General features: G+C 38.9%; 1 protein-coding gene across 4 annotated transcripts in view; it reads left to right on the forward strand.

Annotated features, from left to right (window-relative positions):
- Positions 1–14,551, forward strand: part of OCA2 (OCA2 melanosomal transmembrane protein) — a 665,305-nt gene that overhangs the window by 87,229 nt on the left and 563,525 nt on the right. Inside the window, exon 1 of one of the 4 annotated variants that reach the window (XM_073541480.1) lies at positions 9,804–9,860. The exons of 1 other annotated variant lie outside the window; for it this stretch is intronic. Coding sequence is in view for 2 of the 3 variants with exons in the window: in XM_073541481.1 (XP_073397582.1) it covers positions 10,782–10,793 (12 nt within the window). In the remaining variant the exon portion in view is untranslated. Of the gene's footprint in view, positions 1–9,803; positions 9,861–10,499; positions 10,794–14,551 lie in introns of those variants that run through there. 2 more of the 4 variants (XM_073541481.1, XM_073541478.1) reach the window with 2 other exon arrangements.

Below are 14,551 nucleotides of genomic sequence, written 5' to 3' on the forward strand. Positions count from 1 at the left end.
CACACACACACACACAGGGTGGGCCATTTATATGGATACACCTAAATAAAATGGGAATGGCTGGTGATATCAACCGGAATTCCTGCGAATTTTATGCTTTTTTGCCGCGTTCTTTCGCTGCGAAAACGCTGCAAAAATCCATAAAATAAGCAACCCATTGAATTCAATGGCAATCCGCACATGCTGTGCTAATGCTGCGTATTTTTCCGCGGCAAAATCGCATCACGGAAAAATATGCAGCATGTTCATTCTTTTTGCGGAATCGCTGGAATTCCGCACACATAGGAAAGCATTGTTCAGCTAAATTTCCGCATGTGGCTATGCCCACCATGCGCAAAGTATGCGGAAAATGTGTGGATGGTACCCAGGGTCTGGAGGAGAGGAGACTGTCCTCCAGGTCCTGGGTACCATATCCCTGTTAAAAAAAGAATTAAAATTAAAAATGGTGTTATTCTCACCTTCCGGCGTCCCACGCAACGTCCCCAGGCCTCAGTGATGCTCCTGACAAGTCCCGTTCCCAGCGATACCTTGTGACAGTGACCTTTGATGACGTTGCGGTCCAGTGATGCCTTGCGACAATGACCTTTGATGACATTGCGGTCTCACAATACCGTAGCGGTATTGCGAGACCACGATGTCTTCAAAGGTCATTGTCGCAAAGCATCTCTGGGAACGGCACTTGCCGGGAGCATCGCTGAGGCCTGGGGACGCTGGAAGGTGAGAATATCACGATTTTTTATTTTTTTCATTATTTATAACTTTATATCTTTTTACTACTGATGCTGTATAGGCAGCCTCAATAGTAAAAAGTTGGTCACACTAGTCAAACACTATGTTTGACGAGTGTGACTAACCTGTCAATTAGTTTTCCAAGCGGTGCTACAGATTATATATATATATATATATATATATATATATACACACACACACATACACACACATACATATATATATATGATGTCATTGAGACACTGACGTCACTGGCTGACCTGAGGTGAACTAATGAGCGTGGGAAAAAATGCAGAAACTTTCCCATGCTCATTAGTTCATCTCCAGGCAGCCAGGGAGGCTGTGCAAAGATGAAATAATTCATTCTGGCAGTGGTTTACATGGGTCTGGTCGCATTAGCACCGGTCCCTGTGTAAACCACTTAACCCTTTCTGATGGATTGCAGCAGGGGACATGACTGAGCAGCGGAGAAATAAGGATATGGTTGCTTTTTTGTTTTATTTTTGTTACAGGTCAATGGCTTTTATTTGGATTAGCAGAGGAATAAATATGGTCAAAAACTAGGTGTCTTTATTTCATTAAAAGAATTTTTAATTAATGTCTGTGTTTTTTAACCATTTAGTAGTCTAGGGTTAATAATGGATCGGTGTCTTATTGACACCTCTCCATTATTAATCGGCTTAATGTTACCTTCCAATTGCAAGGTGACATTAAGCCATTAATATTAACCCATTAGCCACCACTACAGGGTAATGGGAATCATAGAATCATAGAGTTGGAAGGGACCTCCTGGGCCATCTGGTCCAACCCCCTGCTCAAAGCAGGATTCGCTAAATCATGCCAGTCAGATGTCTGTCCAGCCTCTGTTTGAAGACTTCCATTGAAGGAGAACTCACCACTTCTCGTGGCAGCTTGTTCCACTCATTGATCACTCTGTCAAAAAGTTTTTTCTAATATCTAATCTGTGTCTCCTCCCATTCAATTTCATCCCATTGCTTCTAGTCTTTCCTTGTGCAAATGAAAATAAAGTTGATCCTTCTACAATGTGACAGCCCTTTAGATATTTGTAGACAGCTATTAAGTCTCCTCTCAGTCTTCTCTTTTGCAAACTAAACATTCCCAAATCCTGCAACCTTTCCTCCTAAGACAGGGTTTGCAGACCGGTCACCATTCTGGTCGCTCTTTTCTGAACTTGCTCCAGTTTGTTGATGTCTTTTTAAAATGTGGTGCCCAAAACTGGACACAATATTCCAGATGAGGTCTGACCAAAGAGGAGTAGAGGGAAATAATGACTTCACGTGATCTAGACTGTATGCTTCTGTTAATACATCCTAGAATTGCATTTTCCTTTTTTGCTGCTGCATCACACTGTTGACTCATATTCAGTCTGTGATCTATTAGTATGCCCAAGTCTTTTTCACATGTGCTGTTGCTTAGCCCTATTCCTCCCATTCTGTATATGCTTTTTTCATTTTTATTGCCCAGATGTAGTACTTTGCATTTTTCCCTGTTAAAAACCATTCTGTTTGTTGCTGCCCACTTCTCCAGTTTATTTATATCTTTTTGAATCCTCTCTCTCTCTTCTCTAGTATTAGCTATCCCTCCTAGCTTTGTGTCATCAGCAAATTTAATCAGTTTACCCTCCATTCCTTCATCTAAATCGTTGATAAAGATGTTGAACAATACAGGGCCCAGGACAGAGCCCTGTGGTACCCCACTTGAGGCATTCTTCCAATTGGATGTGCAGCCATTTACGACCACTCTTTGGGTCCGATCACTAAGCCAGCTATGAATCCACCTAACAGTTGCCTTGTCCATTCCATACTTAGACATTTTTTCAATAAGGATTGTATGAGATACTTTGTCAAATGCTTTGCTGAAGTCAAGATATACTATATCTACAGCATTTCCTTGATCCACCCAATCAGTGATTCCATCATAGAAGGAAATTAAGTTAGTCTGACATGACTTATTAGCTACAAACCCATGCTGACTCTGTTTAATCACTTCATTCTTATCCAGGTACTGATATACATGTTGTATAATAATTTGTTCAAAGATCTTTCCTGGTATAGAAGTCAGACTCACCGGCCTATAGTTGCCTGGGTCCACCTTCTTCCCCTTTTTGAAGATAGGAACAACATTTGCTCTTCTCCAGTCTTCTGGGACTTCTCCTGTTCTCCAAGAATTTTCAAAGATTATGGAGAGGGGTTCAGAAATTTCTTCTGCTATCTCCTTCAGTACTCTGGGGTGTAATTCATCTGGACCTGGTGACTTGAATTCATTTAGGTTAGCTAAGTGTTTCCTCACTATCTTTCTGTTTATAGATATCCTGGATTCTTCTATTCCCTTAATAGGACACTGAAGAACAGTTGATGTTACATTTCCTTTCTGAGAGAAAACAGATGCAAAATAGGAATTTAAAAGTTCGGCCTTCTCAACATCCTGTCTTACCATTTCATCATTTTCATCATGTAAAAATCCTATAGCATCTTTGACTTTTCTTTTACTTTTGACATATCCCCAAAATCCTTTATTATTGCTTTTGACATCTCTTGCAAGCCTCAATTCATTGTCAGCTTTAGCTAATCTGATTTGTTCCCTGCAGGTTCTGCAGACAGCATTATATTCTTCTTTAGATATGCCTCCCTCTTTCCATTTTATAAACATTTTTTTCTTCCTTTTTAGCATGTGCTTAAGTTCTGTGTTCATCCATCCTGGCTTCCTTAAATGCTTCCTATTCTTCCCTCTTTTTGGAATTGTTAACAATTGTGCTTTGAGAATTTCATTTTTCAAGATTTCCCATCCTTCCTGGACATTTTTGTCTTTAAGGATATCCAGCCATTGGATCCCTCCAATTCTCTTTCTGAATCCCTTAAAATCTGCCTTTCTGAAATCTAACCTTGACGTCTGAGTCTTCACATGTCTTCCTCCTCTAGTTATCCAAAATTCTAAAATAGCATGGTCGCTACCTCCTAGGGTCCCAGCCACTTTTACCTCCTCAACCATTTCCTCCCTGTTTGTAAGGATTAGATCCAAGGTAGCAGTTCCCCTTGTTTTCTCCCCTACCTTTTGGAAGATAAAGGTGTCAGCAAGAGAGGATAAGAATTTCCTTGACCTGTTAGTTTTGCCTGAGAGAGATTCCCAACAAATGTCTGGATAGTTGAAATCTCCCATGACAACTATGTCATATTTTTTGGAGAACTTGGCCATTTGATGCATAAAGAGTTCATGAATATCTTCAGCTTGCACAGGCGGCCTGTAGTAAATGCCTACAATGGTGTCCTTTCCATTGTTCTGTCCTTGTATTCTTACCCAAACAGTTTCCACAGTACTCCCAGTCTCTGAAGCTTCAATCTCTGTGCAGATATACTCGTTTCTAACATACAATGCGACACCTCCTCCTCGTTTATCAAGTCTGTTTCTTGAAAATAAGTTGTATCCTTCTAGTCTTGTATTCCAATCATGTGTATTGTCCCACCAAGTTTCAGTGATTCCAATGACATCATATTTCTTTTCCTGTGTTAGTAGTTCCAATTCTCCTTGTTTGTTGCCCATGCTTTGTGCATTAGTATAGAAACATTTTAGTTTGTGATTGGTTTCTCTTTCTCCAATATTTTTATTATTTAGATTCTTTTGTCTTTGTTCTTCCTTTCCACTTCTAATAGCAGAGTTCTCAATAGCATTTGTCAGATGTATGGCTTTTTCTGGTCTTTTGCTTCCCTTCCCATGTTGTTCTAGTTTAAAGCTCTCCTTACAAGTGTAGCAAGGCGACTTCCAAATACATGTTTTCCAGTCTTCGTAAGGTGCACCCCATCTCTAGCAAGCAGTCCATTGTAAAAGTAATTCATTCCGTGATCCATAAATCCAAATCGTTCCTGACGGCACCATCGACGTAGCCAGTTGTTCACCTGCAGAATCTTATTCCACCTCCTTGTTCCATGGCCATCCACTGGGAGGATGGAAGAGAAGACCACCTGCGCTCCCAGTTCTTTCACTTTCTTGCCTAAGTCTTCAAAGTCTCTGCAGATGGTTTCCAGGTCGTTTCTTGCAGTGTCATTTGTCCCCACATGTAGTAGCAGGAATGGGTAGTCATCTGTAGGTCTGAAGAGTCCTGATATCCTGTCAGTCACATCTTTAATTTTTGCACCTGGAAGACAGCACATTTCTCTTGAAGTTATATCCGGTCTGCAGATAGCGGCCTCTGTTCCTCTCAACAGGGAATCCCCCATGACCACCACTCTCCGTTTCTTCTTCACAACATTTTAGAGAGGATAAGTGCCGGAAAAGGCGCATCTTATAGATGCGCCTTTTCTGGGGTGTCTGGGGGCAGATTTTTGTAGCCGGGGGTAACCAAAAATAATGGTCCCTCTCAAGGCTATTAAAATCTGCCCTCACTCACCTGCTTTACCGCTTTGGTTGCGATTTTGCCGCGGGAGCCCACGCATTTTTTTCCAACGAATTAACCCCTTAATTTAACACCTAGACGTCCCAAATTTTACACACAAATAATCAAATTATTAGTCAGGGACATATAAAAAAATACATGAAATGAAATGGCTTGCTGTATGTAAACCATGTGTCATTTCATGTCGTGTTTTGTATTGCTTTTACAGAAGCCGTCAATTGAATTAGCGGCTATTATGCTATGTAGAACTCTATGAAATATATATATATTTACATGTGTGTGTCTCAATGACATGTGTGTGTGTATATAAATATATATGTGTTCTATGTGTATATATATATATTCTTTTGTTTCTTTATTAAACATGTCAGTGTGATTCTACTGTTTTGCGCACTGAATTGCTAAAGGACACCGGGTGTGTATTTCTCGCAAGTCACACTTGTGGTCCGTGTGTAAACCGATTTTTTTCTCTCGCACCCATAGACTTGCATTGGCGAGTCTCGACCGAGAATCGGTGACAATCGCAGCATGCTGCGATTTTCTCAGCCCGTTTTAAACAGGCGAGAAAAATAAAATCGTATGCTGGGAGCTGCCCCATAGATTAACACAGGGACGAGTGCAATGCGATTTTTTTATCGCATTGCACTCGTCCGATTTTCTCGCTAGTGTGACTCCGGCCTTACAGATGTTGTCCTTGGTGAGATTTGAACCCAGACCCCAGCCCTGCAAGGCTGCATTGCTAACCACTGAGCCATTACATTTCATTTGTAGATTTTTTCCATAGACTTGAATAAGATGAGGAAAATCTGCAGATGAAAAAAAACAAACAAATTTATTGTGGAAATGCACTAAAAATACATATAATCTGCACATGACTTTAAAAATTTATCAAACAGGAGTATCCAATACAAAGCATTTTTTTTTTTTTTAAATTTAAACATGACATACCAAAAAGACAAAAACCTTCAGCTGAAAAAAACATGATAAAAATGCATGGAAAAAAAAAAACAATGAGTGCAATGAAAAAAAAAACCCATGTAACCCAATTACCTAATAGCTGCATGTGCAATATCAAAACCTCAGCAAATACTCACTGTGGGATCCCAGCCTAACCTTTTGTCTGATATTTTATATTTCTAGAAATGCTATTGCCGATGCATTTTGATTTAGCTGAACATTTGATCAAACTTAAGACTTTAAACACAGAAATGTTAATATGTTCTGTTCCATTTTCCTGCTGGTAAAAGTGGCATAACTCAGATTCATCTATAGTAATTTGAACCAATAGTCTTCAAAATTAAGTAATTTTTTTAAAATGATAGATTAAAATAAAAAATACAATTGTATTGACCTTATGTCAAAGACGGTTTTGTACTATATTGAACAGGCGAAACATCTTTCATTGTAATTTCTTAGTAAGCATGAAAACATATCAAACATGCAATTTTCATTTATTTTTCTCTTTGTGTCCTGATAGAGGAAGAATAAAAGTGGGAGCTTTTTCAATCAGACCTTCATTATCTGCTCTCAGAGAGGAATTTTAATGAATTCTGCACTTTTTAGAACAAGGCCATAATGTTTTAACATAATCATCTCATCATTTAAATGAATTTTATATGAAAAGTAATTTTTCGCTTCTGCGGCAGTTAGAACAAGCTGCTTTACTCTATTCATTAGGGGAAGAGAAATGGCTCACTAATATACTCTTCAACAGGGGACAGTCATAGGCAGACAGGATATTTGTACCAAATAGGTTTCCCATTAACCGGGAAATTGGCATGGGCTGCAAAGGGTTGGCATTCATCAAACATAAAATATCTGATTAATGATGGTTACGGGACACGTTGTACACATTACAAGTGAAAACCTATTGATATTAAACATTATTTGCATTTATTTGATCAGTCAGGCACACACCGCTACCGTACGACAAAGGTATGAAAAGGCTTAGTAGGCAATGTTATTCCATACAAAAGCATCACATAAATAAAATGGATGTTACAGCTATGGCTATGTTTTTCAATGATCATTGTAATATGAAGTGCAACAAATTTGCAACATATTGTGTGACCTATTGGTGAACTCCGCATACACGAAGCAAGTGACTGACTACTTGATAGGAAAAATGGCAGACAATGCCAGTCAGAATGCAATTGATAGCGTTTAATGGCTCTGAAGTGCCATTCATTTGGAAAGAGAGATATTCTGCATCCTCAAAGGCCATGTTCACATGTGCAAAAAATAAAAAAAGAACGTGCTACCTCTGCAGTGTTTGACACCAGGTTTCATACTTATAACTGATCATTACAATAAATACAAGAAATATAGTCAGGCAACTCCTTATTATAATATCACCTACAAAAGACGTTCTGAGTTCAAAATGCCCAAAACAACAATTTTTTTACTCTAGCGAGAAATCACACAAGACCATTGTTTTTGTGCAAAAATGTACAATCAATTTTATTCATATAAAAATCCATATAATCACAAATCCAATGAGTATATATAAGGTGGAAACAGCGAACCACTTGACACAATGTGCATCAATACACTACACAAGAAATCTTGACCAGTAAACAACGTCTGGCGCAGGGTATAAATGTAAAAAATGAGTTACTGCCTCATGATAAAGTGCCTGTGCATAAAATTGCTCATGTCTCAAAGAGAATTAAAAGGGCTTCCTCGGGGGGCTTTCGTTTAGGCGAAACACGTCGGGGCCTTGCCAGCACCGCTCGATCTGTCCACATGGGTAAGAGTCACTGTTCCTGTGCACTCACACTAAGAATGTGAATTTTCTCTGGGCATGATGCAAATTACAGGTTGTATAGGATTTTTTGGCCTTGGTATTTGATAGGTGCCAGTAGCATAGTAAGGGATTACTGTGCCATTTGCTTCTACATATGCGGATGTTTACTTAATTCTCTTTATGAGACATGAGCAATTTTATGCACAGGCACTTTATCATGAGGCAGTAACTCATTAAAATCCTTTTACATTTACACCCTGCGCCAGATGTTGTTTACTGGTCAAGATTTTGCATGTAGTGTTTTGATGCACATTGTGTCGAGTGGTTTGCTGTTTCCACCTTATATATACTTATATATACTGTCGTGGCACCGATGCAGGTGCACTGCTCTGCCCTGTTGAGGGCAGAGCAGAATACTGCAGTGCGCAGGCCCTCTTCTGGCACTTGCGCACTGCAGGACTCTGCTCTGCCCTCAACCGGGCAGAGCAGTGCACCTGCACAGAAGCCACAACAGGAAGGAAAGAAGAGGATGGCATCATATGAAGATGGGAGGCACCGGACCGAACACCAGGGTGAGTATAATCTAACAGGTTACATTGGGGGCTTATCTACAGCATTACAGAATGCTGTAAATAAGCCTCTGATGTCGGTGCCGGCAGCACATATTCGAAAAAAGGGGTGACATATTCCCTTTAATTTCTTTGTCTTCTCCATTGTCTCTGTACAGGTACATTGGACTGCACTCTGATGTTTAACGTGCCCCCATAGACTTGTATTGCTGAGCGTGATCCAAATATTGAGGCCAAATGCAGCATGGTGAGATTGTTTTCTCATGCTCAATTGGCAGGAGATAATCACAGATCTGAACTGCCCCACAGTAGAACATTGGGTTGAAAGCTATCCGATAAAACATTGCATAGCGCTCAACTGTGTTATGCGTCATCGTATACGAACCCCAAAACACCCGCATTTTTAGTGCATATCTACAGAGGAAAAGCACTCAAAATGGATGTAGTCTGCACATGACTTTATCAATTATGTATAATAAAGCAGCTTTATTTAAAATATGACATAACAGAGACAAAAAAGACAGCAGAAAAAAAAAACGTACTAAAAATTCATAGAAAAAAGTACTCAAAAATGCAGTGGAAAAATGCAAATAATCTACAGTAATTTAGCTAATTGAAATGCTTTAGATAATCTGCAATATCAAAAACCAAATGAAGGCCAAAACTCCAATATGGATGTAGCTGAGCATTATAATTTTACAACAGACTACATTACTATAGTATTGCTGTCTATTGTACAAGGAATCAGTAAATGGAGGTCCAAGTTCAACCAGTTCAAAATAAAATAAAATTGTTAAAAATCTAAAAGAAAAACTAAAAATGTTGTTCAAATCTCTCTCCTTTTCCGAAAACAAATAAAAATTTAAAAATAAAAAAACAAGCCCAACTAAATAAATATTTGGTGAGTTCTTGATGTTGCAAATTTTCTGCTACAATTTTGCACCTATAGTATACAGTAGGTTACTTATGTTTGTCATTGCGTTTTTGTATACGTCTTTCTACATGCCGTTTTATCATGTTTTTTGACACTGTACTGTCATTTTTTGGATTTTAATTTTTTAAATAAAGCTGCTTTGCTTATGATACTAGTTTTTGGATTTGCTAAATCCTTATTAATGTAGCCATGTGTGCATATAACTTGTGCTTTTAGTGCATCTCCATGATGGAAATGTACTTAAAATATAAACGTGTTTTTTACCTGCAGATTTTCCACAGCTACTGTAATTCTAAGGGCTTATACTCACTTGCGAGGTACTCGCACGAAAACCTGGCACTGCTGCCGGCACTGGGACCGGAGCGTGCGGCTACATGTATTTCTATGCAGCCGCATGCTCCGGTCCGAGTGCCGGTGGCAGTGCCAGGTTTTCATGAGAGAGACTCGCACGAGAATCGTGCGAGTCTCTCGCAAGTGAGTATGATCCCTAAAGCTAGAATCTGCAAATAAAACTCAGCACACTCATATTGATATGTTGTGGGTAGTCTTTCCACATGGGGAAAAGGGTCCTTTTCAATCCCTAGTCTCCAGGGCACAGGTGTGATTTTTAACCAGTACCCCTACGATCGTGACACTCCTAGATGATATCTTAGTGCTGACTGTTTGATAGAAAAAGCTAGGGAACCTTCATTTTTTTTTGCACATTACTTAAAATAAGATCCAAAATAGTAATTAAAATTAGCAAAAAAAAAATTCCTCAGAAGCCTAAATTTTGTATTTACAGATCTTGGTAATGTCACAAATTTATGGCAATTTTCAAAAGTTGTTATGAATGCAATCTATGAATAACCCCTAAATTGAAATAGTTGAGGTCAGTCCACATGGGTGATATTACAGTACCAGAATTGTGGATGACATTTTAAGAAAATCAGCACTGGAAATTGTTCTGTCAACTTATGACATGAATTTTCCCGCAAAGGGTAAAGTCTGTGGTATACTTACAGAATCTTCATAGCTGGATCACAGTCATAGCATATAATTTAGTTCAGATATAGCTCTGTTGCAGCAACGTGTGAACACAGCCTTCTGAATAGCTAGTTGTAACCTTCCAATGTTAGCAGCTCACAGGTGGTGAAACGATGGGTGGGGAAGACACAAGTGGTGCAGCAGAACAAAACTGGTGGACATAGATAGTTGGGGTTGGTTAGAGGCTATGGAACCTGTACTACTGATTTCTGCTCAGCTAACAAGCCAAGTTTCCAGTTAGTTATTTGCATAAAAGACATTGTTATAATTGGGATAAGCTATTTTTCCAGGAAAATTGTGTTAGGATTCAGCCAGGTAGCTGTATACTGGCCAGTTTAAAGCTTTACAAGCAGTGGAACACTTACAGGAATGGAAATTCAGGTAGGAAAATAATCTGAATCCCTTTTTAGTTTAATAGCATGTTATCTTGCAGGACTTGCGTGCTGAAATATTTAGATTTTGATAACTGTTTCAAAATGTAAGCCTTAGGCTGGAGTCACACTAACCTGCGCAAAATACGGTCAGTATTTTACATGCGTAATACGGATGACAGACCCCTAAATAGTGCTCCGTATGTCATCCGTAATCAAGGTGTGGTCGCGTATTTTGCGCATGTCAGCATCCGTATGTAATCCGTATGGCATCCGTATGGTGAGATTTTCTCGCAGGCTTGCAAAATGGACATATAATGGAGCCCTATGACAGTTTTAATAAAGAAATGAAAGAATAGATAGACACAGAATGCGCATATATATATATATATTCTATGTGTATATATCTATTCTTTCTTTCTTTCTTAAACCTGTCAGTGTGAGTTTACTGTATAGCGCACTGAATTGCCGGCTTTGCTAAAAGACACCTGGTGCGTATTTCTCGCAAGTCACATGTGTGGTCCGTGTGTAATCCGTATCTTTTGCGCACCCATAGACTTGCATTGGCGTACTGCGGCCGTAGTACGCTGACAATCACAGCATGCTGCGATTGGCACGGAGCCTAGAATACGGATCAGAAATATACGGCTGGTGCGAGGGACCCCATAGAGAATCATTGGTCCGTGTCTAATGCGTGCTTTTAGCGCCTCTCTCTCGGCCGTATTCCTCGCCAGTGTGACCCCGGCCTTAATCTAAAGGGGCAATAGAGCATCTAAGTGATTTCACAAGTTACCATACTTTTTTTTTTTTTTTTTTTTTTTTTTTAATTTTTGCCATGTTTTGTGTGCCAATTTCTGCCTATAGTATTTATTGAAAGTAAACAGAAATATGTAATGTATAACAGTCTATATTTTTCATAGGTTTCTTTAAAACACTATTATTTCTTCTAAATTCAGCATGCACTAAGTGGTTTTTATTCATTTTTACATAGACTTTCTTCTCATGAAAAAATGTGTACATTTAAGAAAAAAATAAGCGTAACAAAAAAATGTGACCACAATTTTAGTTCTGTTTGTAATTTTTTTTTTCAATTCTTGCATCTTTTTGTGTCTAAGGCTGTGTGTATACAATGAGTTTGGGGAGAATTTTTGATGCTGCATTTTTTTCCCACTGGTGACGGTTTTCACATGTACCGGAGACACTTGCACAAGTAGACCCATTCAAGTGAATGGGTCTGTGCACATGTCAGTGTGTTTCAACGGACCGTGTGTCCCACACATAGATATGTCTGTTTTTTTTTTACTATCAGCACGGACCACAAAACAACTCTCGCACGTGCACACCGATGACACACTGGGATGTCATCCATGTGAAATGTCTCAGTGCCTGGGAAGCAGTGGTACAGTAAGCGCTGTTCCCTGGTGCTGGGTGCTGAATAAGGCTCTCATCATTTTCCCCTTTTCTGCCGGCAATCAGCACGCTCAGGGAAGTATGATGAGACTTCTATTCAAGTGAGAACAATGAGAGCAGGCAGGGCTGATGGGAGTATTCATCAACCGGCTCCTGTGCTGTAAATTATTTAAAAAAAAAAAAAAATCCGGCGTGGGGTCCCCCCCCATTCTTGACAACCAGCCTTGCTAAAGCTGACAGCTGGGGGCTGCTATTCTCAAGCTGATAAGTTGCCATTGATATAGAACCCTCCAGCCTAAAAATAGCAGCCTGCAGCTGTTAAGAAAAGGTGCATCTATTAGATGCTCCAATTCTGTTGCTTGCACAGCTCTTCCCACTTGCCCTGTAGCGGTGGAAAGTGGGGTTCATAATTGTGGTGTTGATGTCACCTTGGTATTGTCAGGTGACACCAAGCCCATGGGTTAGTAATTGAGAGGCATTTATAAGACACAGCAGGTTGCCACACATGTGCTGCTGCAAGTATTACACACACGGACACTGACATCTCCAGTACTGGTTTTCCCGGTACCGGAAATATCAGGACGTGTGAAACCGACCTCATAGTTTCAACAAAGTGGATTGGGTTTATAGAAATCTCATGCCTATTGTGCCTCTCTTTTACTCAGCATAAGCTGACCTGAGGTGCATGTTTCAAATCTGCGACATGTCAATTTCTCTTGTGGCTACAGTGAGTTTTATGTATGGATTTTCTCTAAAACTTGCATTAGGAATCTAGAAATAAAAATGCATGTGCGTTTCCGCAGCAGAAACACATAAAAAATTCATGTGATCTGCACATGACTATATCAATATCATTTTTGTCAAAGCCAAATACCAGGAAGTATCCAAGCGAAGCATCTTTACTTAAAGCATAACACATCAAAGAAATACCAACTTGGTATTTAAAAATGCATGTAAAAACAATTCACTCAAAAAATGCAATAAAAAAAGTAAAATGTAAGTTAAAAGAAAAAGTGACAATTTTATGTAATTTTACATTTAATACACTAAGAACTTAAGAAATGCTACATGTACAAAAAGCAAAATGTGGCAGCTGGCTGCGGTATAGGTACAGCATGTAGAGTTGACAAATTGGACCAGAAAAGTGTATAAAAAAAAAAAAAAAATGCACAATAAGGCAATGTTCACATGTGGTGTTTTTTAATGCTATCTAAAAGCTGTTTTTTTACAGTACCAGTAAAAGCAACAAAATTCCTCATGCACATACACATTTTTTTCTTATTTAATGTGAGATTTACAGCATTTTTTAAATCTGGAGACTGTCAAATCTTTTAGAATTATAGAAGCATTTTTCATCCATAAAAAGCAATGAGAAAGTGACAAAACCATGCTGAAAATGCTGAGTGTTTTTCATAGCATGATGAACAAAACTAAGTTAATTAAACATGTAGAAAAAGTGTAGGTGTAATCAGCACCCAAAATGCATGAAATGCCTTGAAAATGCTGAAAAAGGGGCATTTGAACTTTGCATTTTTACTATATAGAGAGCAGAATATATCTATATTAATATCTATGATTTTTCAAATTATTTTTTTCCCAGCAAAAATCAACCTTTTTTTTTTTTTTCCCAAAAATGACAAAATATGAAATACTAGGTAGTAGTGCTGCTGGAATTTGTAATAATGGAATTGAATTCTACTTGAATTCTGCAAAAAAACAGCATATTCTCCAGAATGCGAATTTGGCAAGATGGTTGACAGCTTGACGCTATTTTGCTGAACTGGAGAAGATCTTCAAAAGTTTAAGGGAATGAATACTCCCCTTCTGGACAAGTCCGTTACACACTTTTTTCTTTTCTGCAAACACTATTGCACTGCCTTGCTCCATCGTGGGAACATAGCATTAAATAGAAATTAGTGGATGCTGTAAGGCTGGATTTAGCTAATACGATAAAATCTGTGCTTACGCAGCAGTTTACCGTATGGCTATGAAAAAGCCGCACTGTACCTTACATTACTGTAGGTTTGGCTTCATTGCAGCTGCCCCCTAAAAACCTGATAAAATACTTGCAGTGATCCGAAAAATTAGTAGTCTTAACTCTGTCCTTAAATGACTGATGCCTTCATGTGAGTTGTAAAGGCAGCAGAGCACTGGCTCACATGTTTTAATGGAATGTTGTGTGAACTTTTCGCCCAGAATTGTGCTGAACTATTGACATGAATAGGATTGGACGAAACCTGTCTAGTAAGAAACATGTGAGCGCATCAGCTGTATCACGTGCAGAACCACCAGCCCTTAGGGCAAACTTGGAGGAGAAATACATCAGAAGCACACTACATTATATATTTTCTACTCTAA

This window comes from Dendrobates tinctorius, unplaced genomic scaffold (genome assembly GCF_039654945.1).
Source record: "Dendrobates tinctorius isolate UK_male_01 unplaced genomic scaffold, ASM3965494v1 ptg000121l, whole genome shotgun sequence".
Taxonomy (NCBI): domain Eukaryota; kingdom Metazoa; phylum Chordata; class Amphibia; order Anura; family Dendrobatidae; genus Dendrobates; species Dendrobates tinctorius.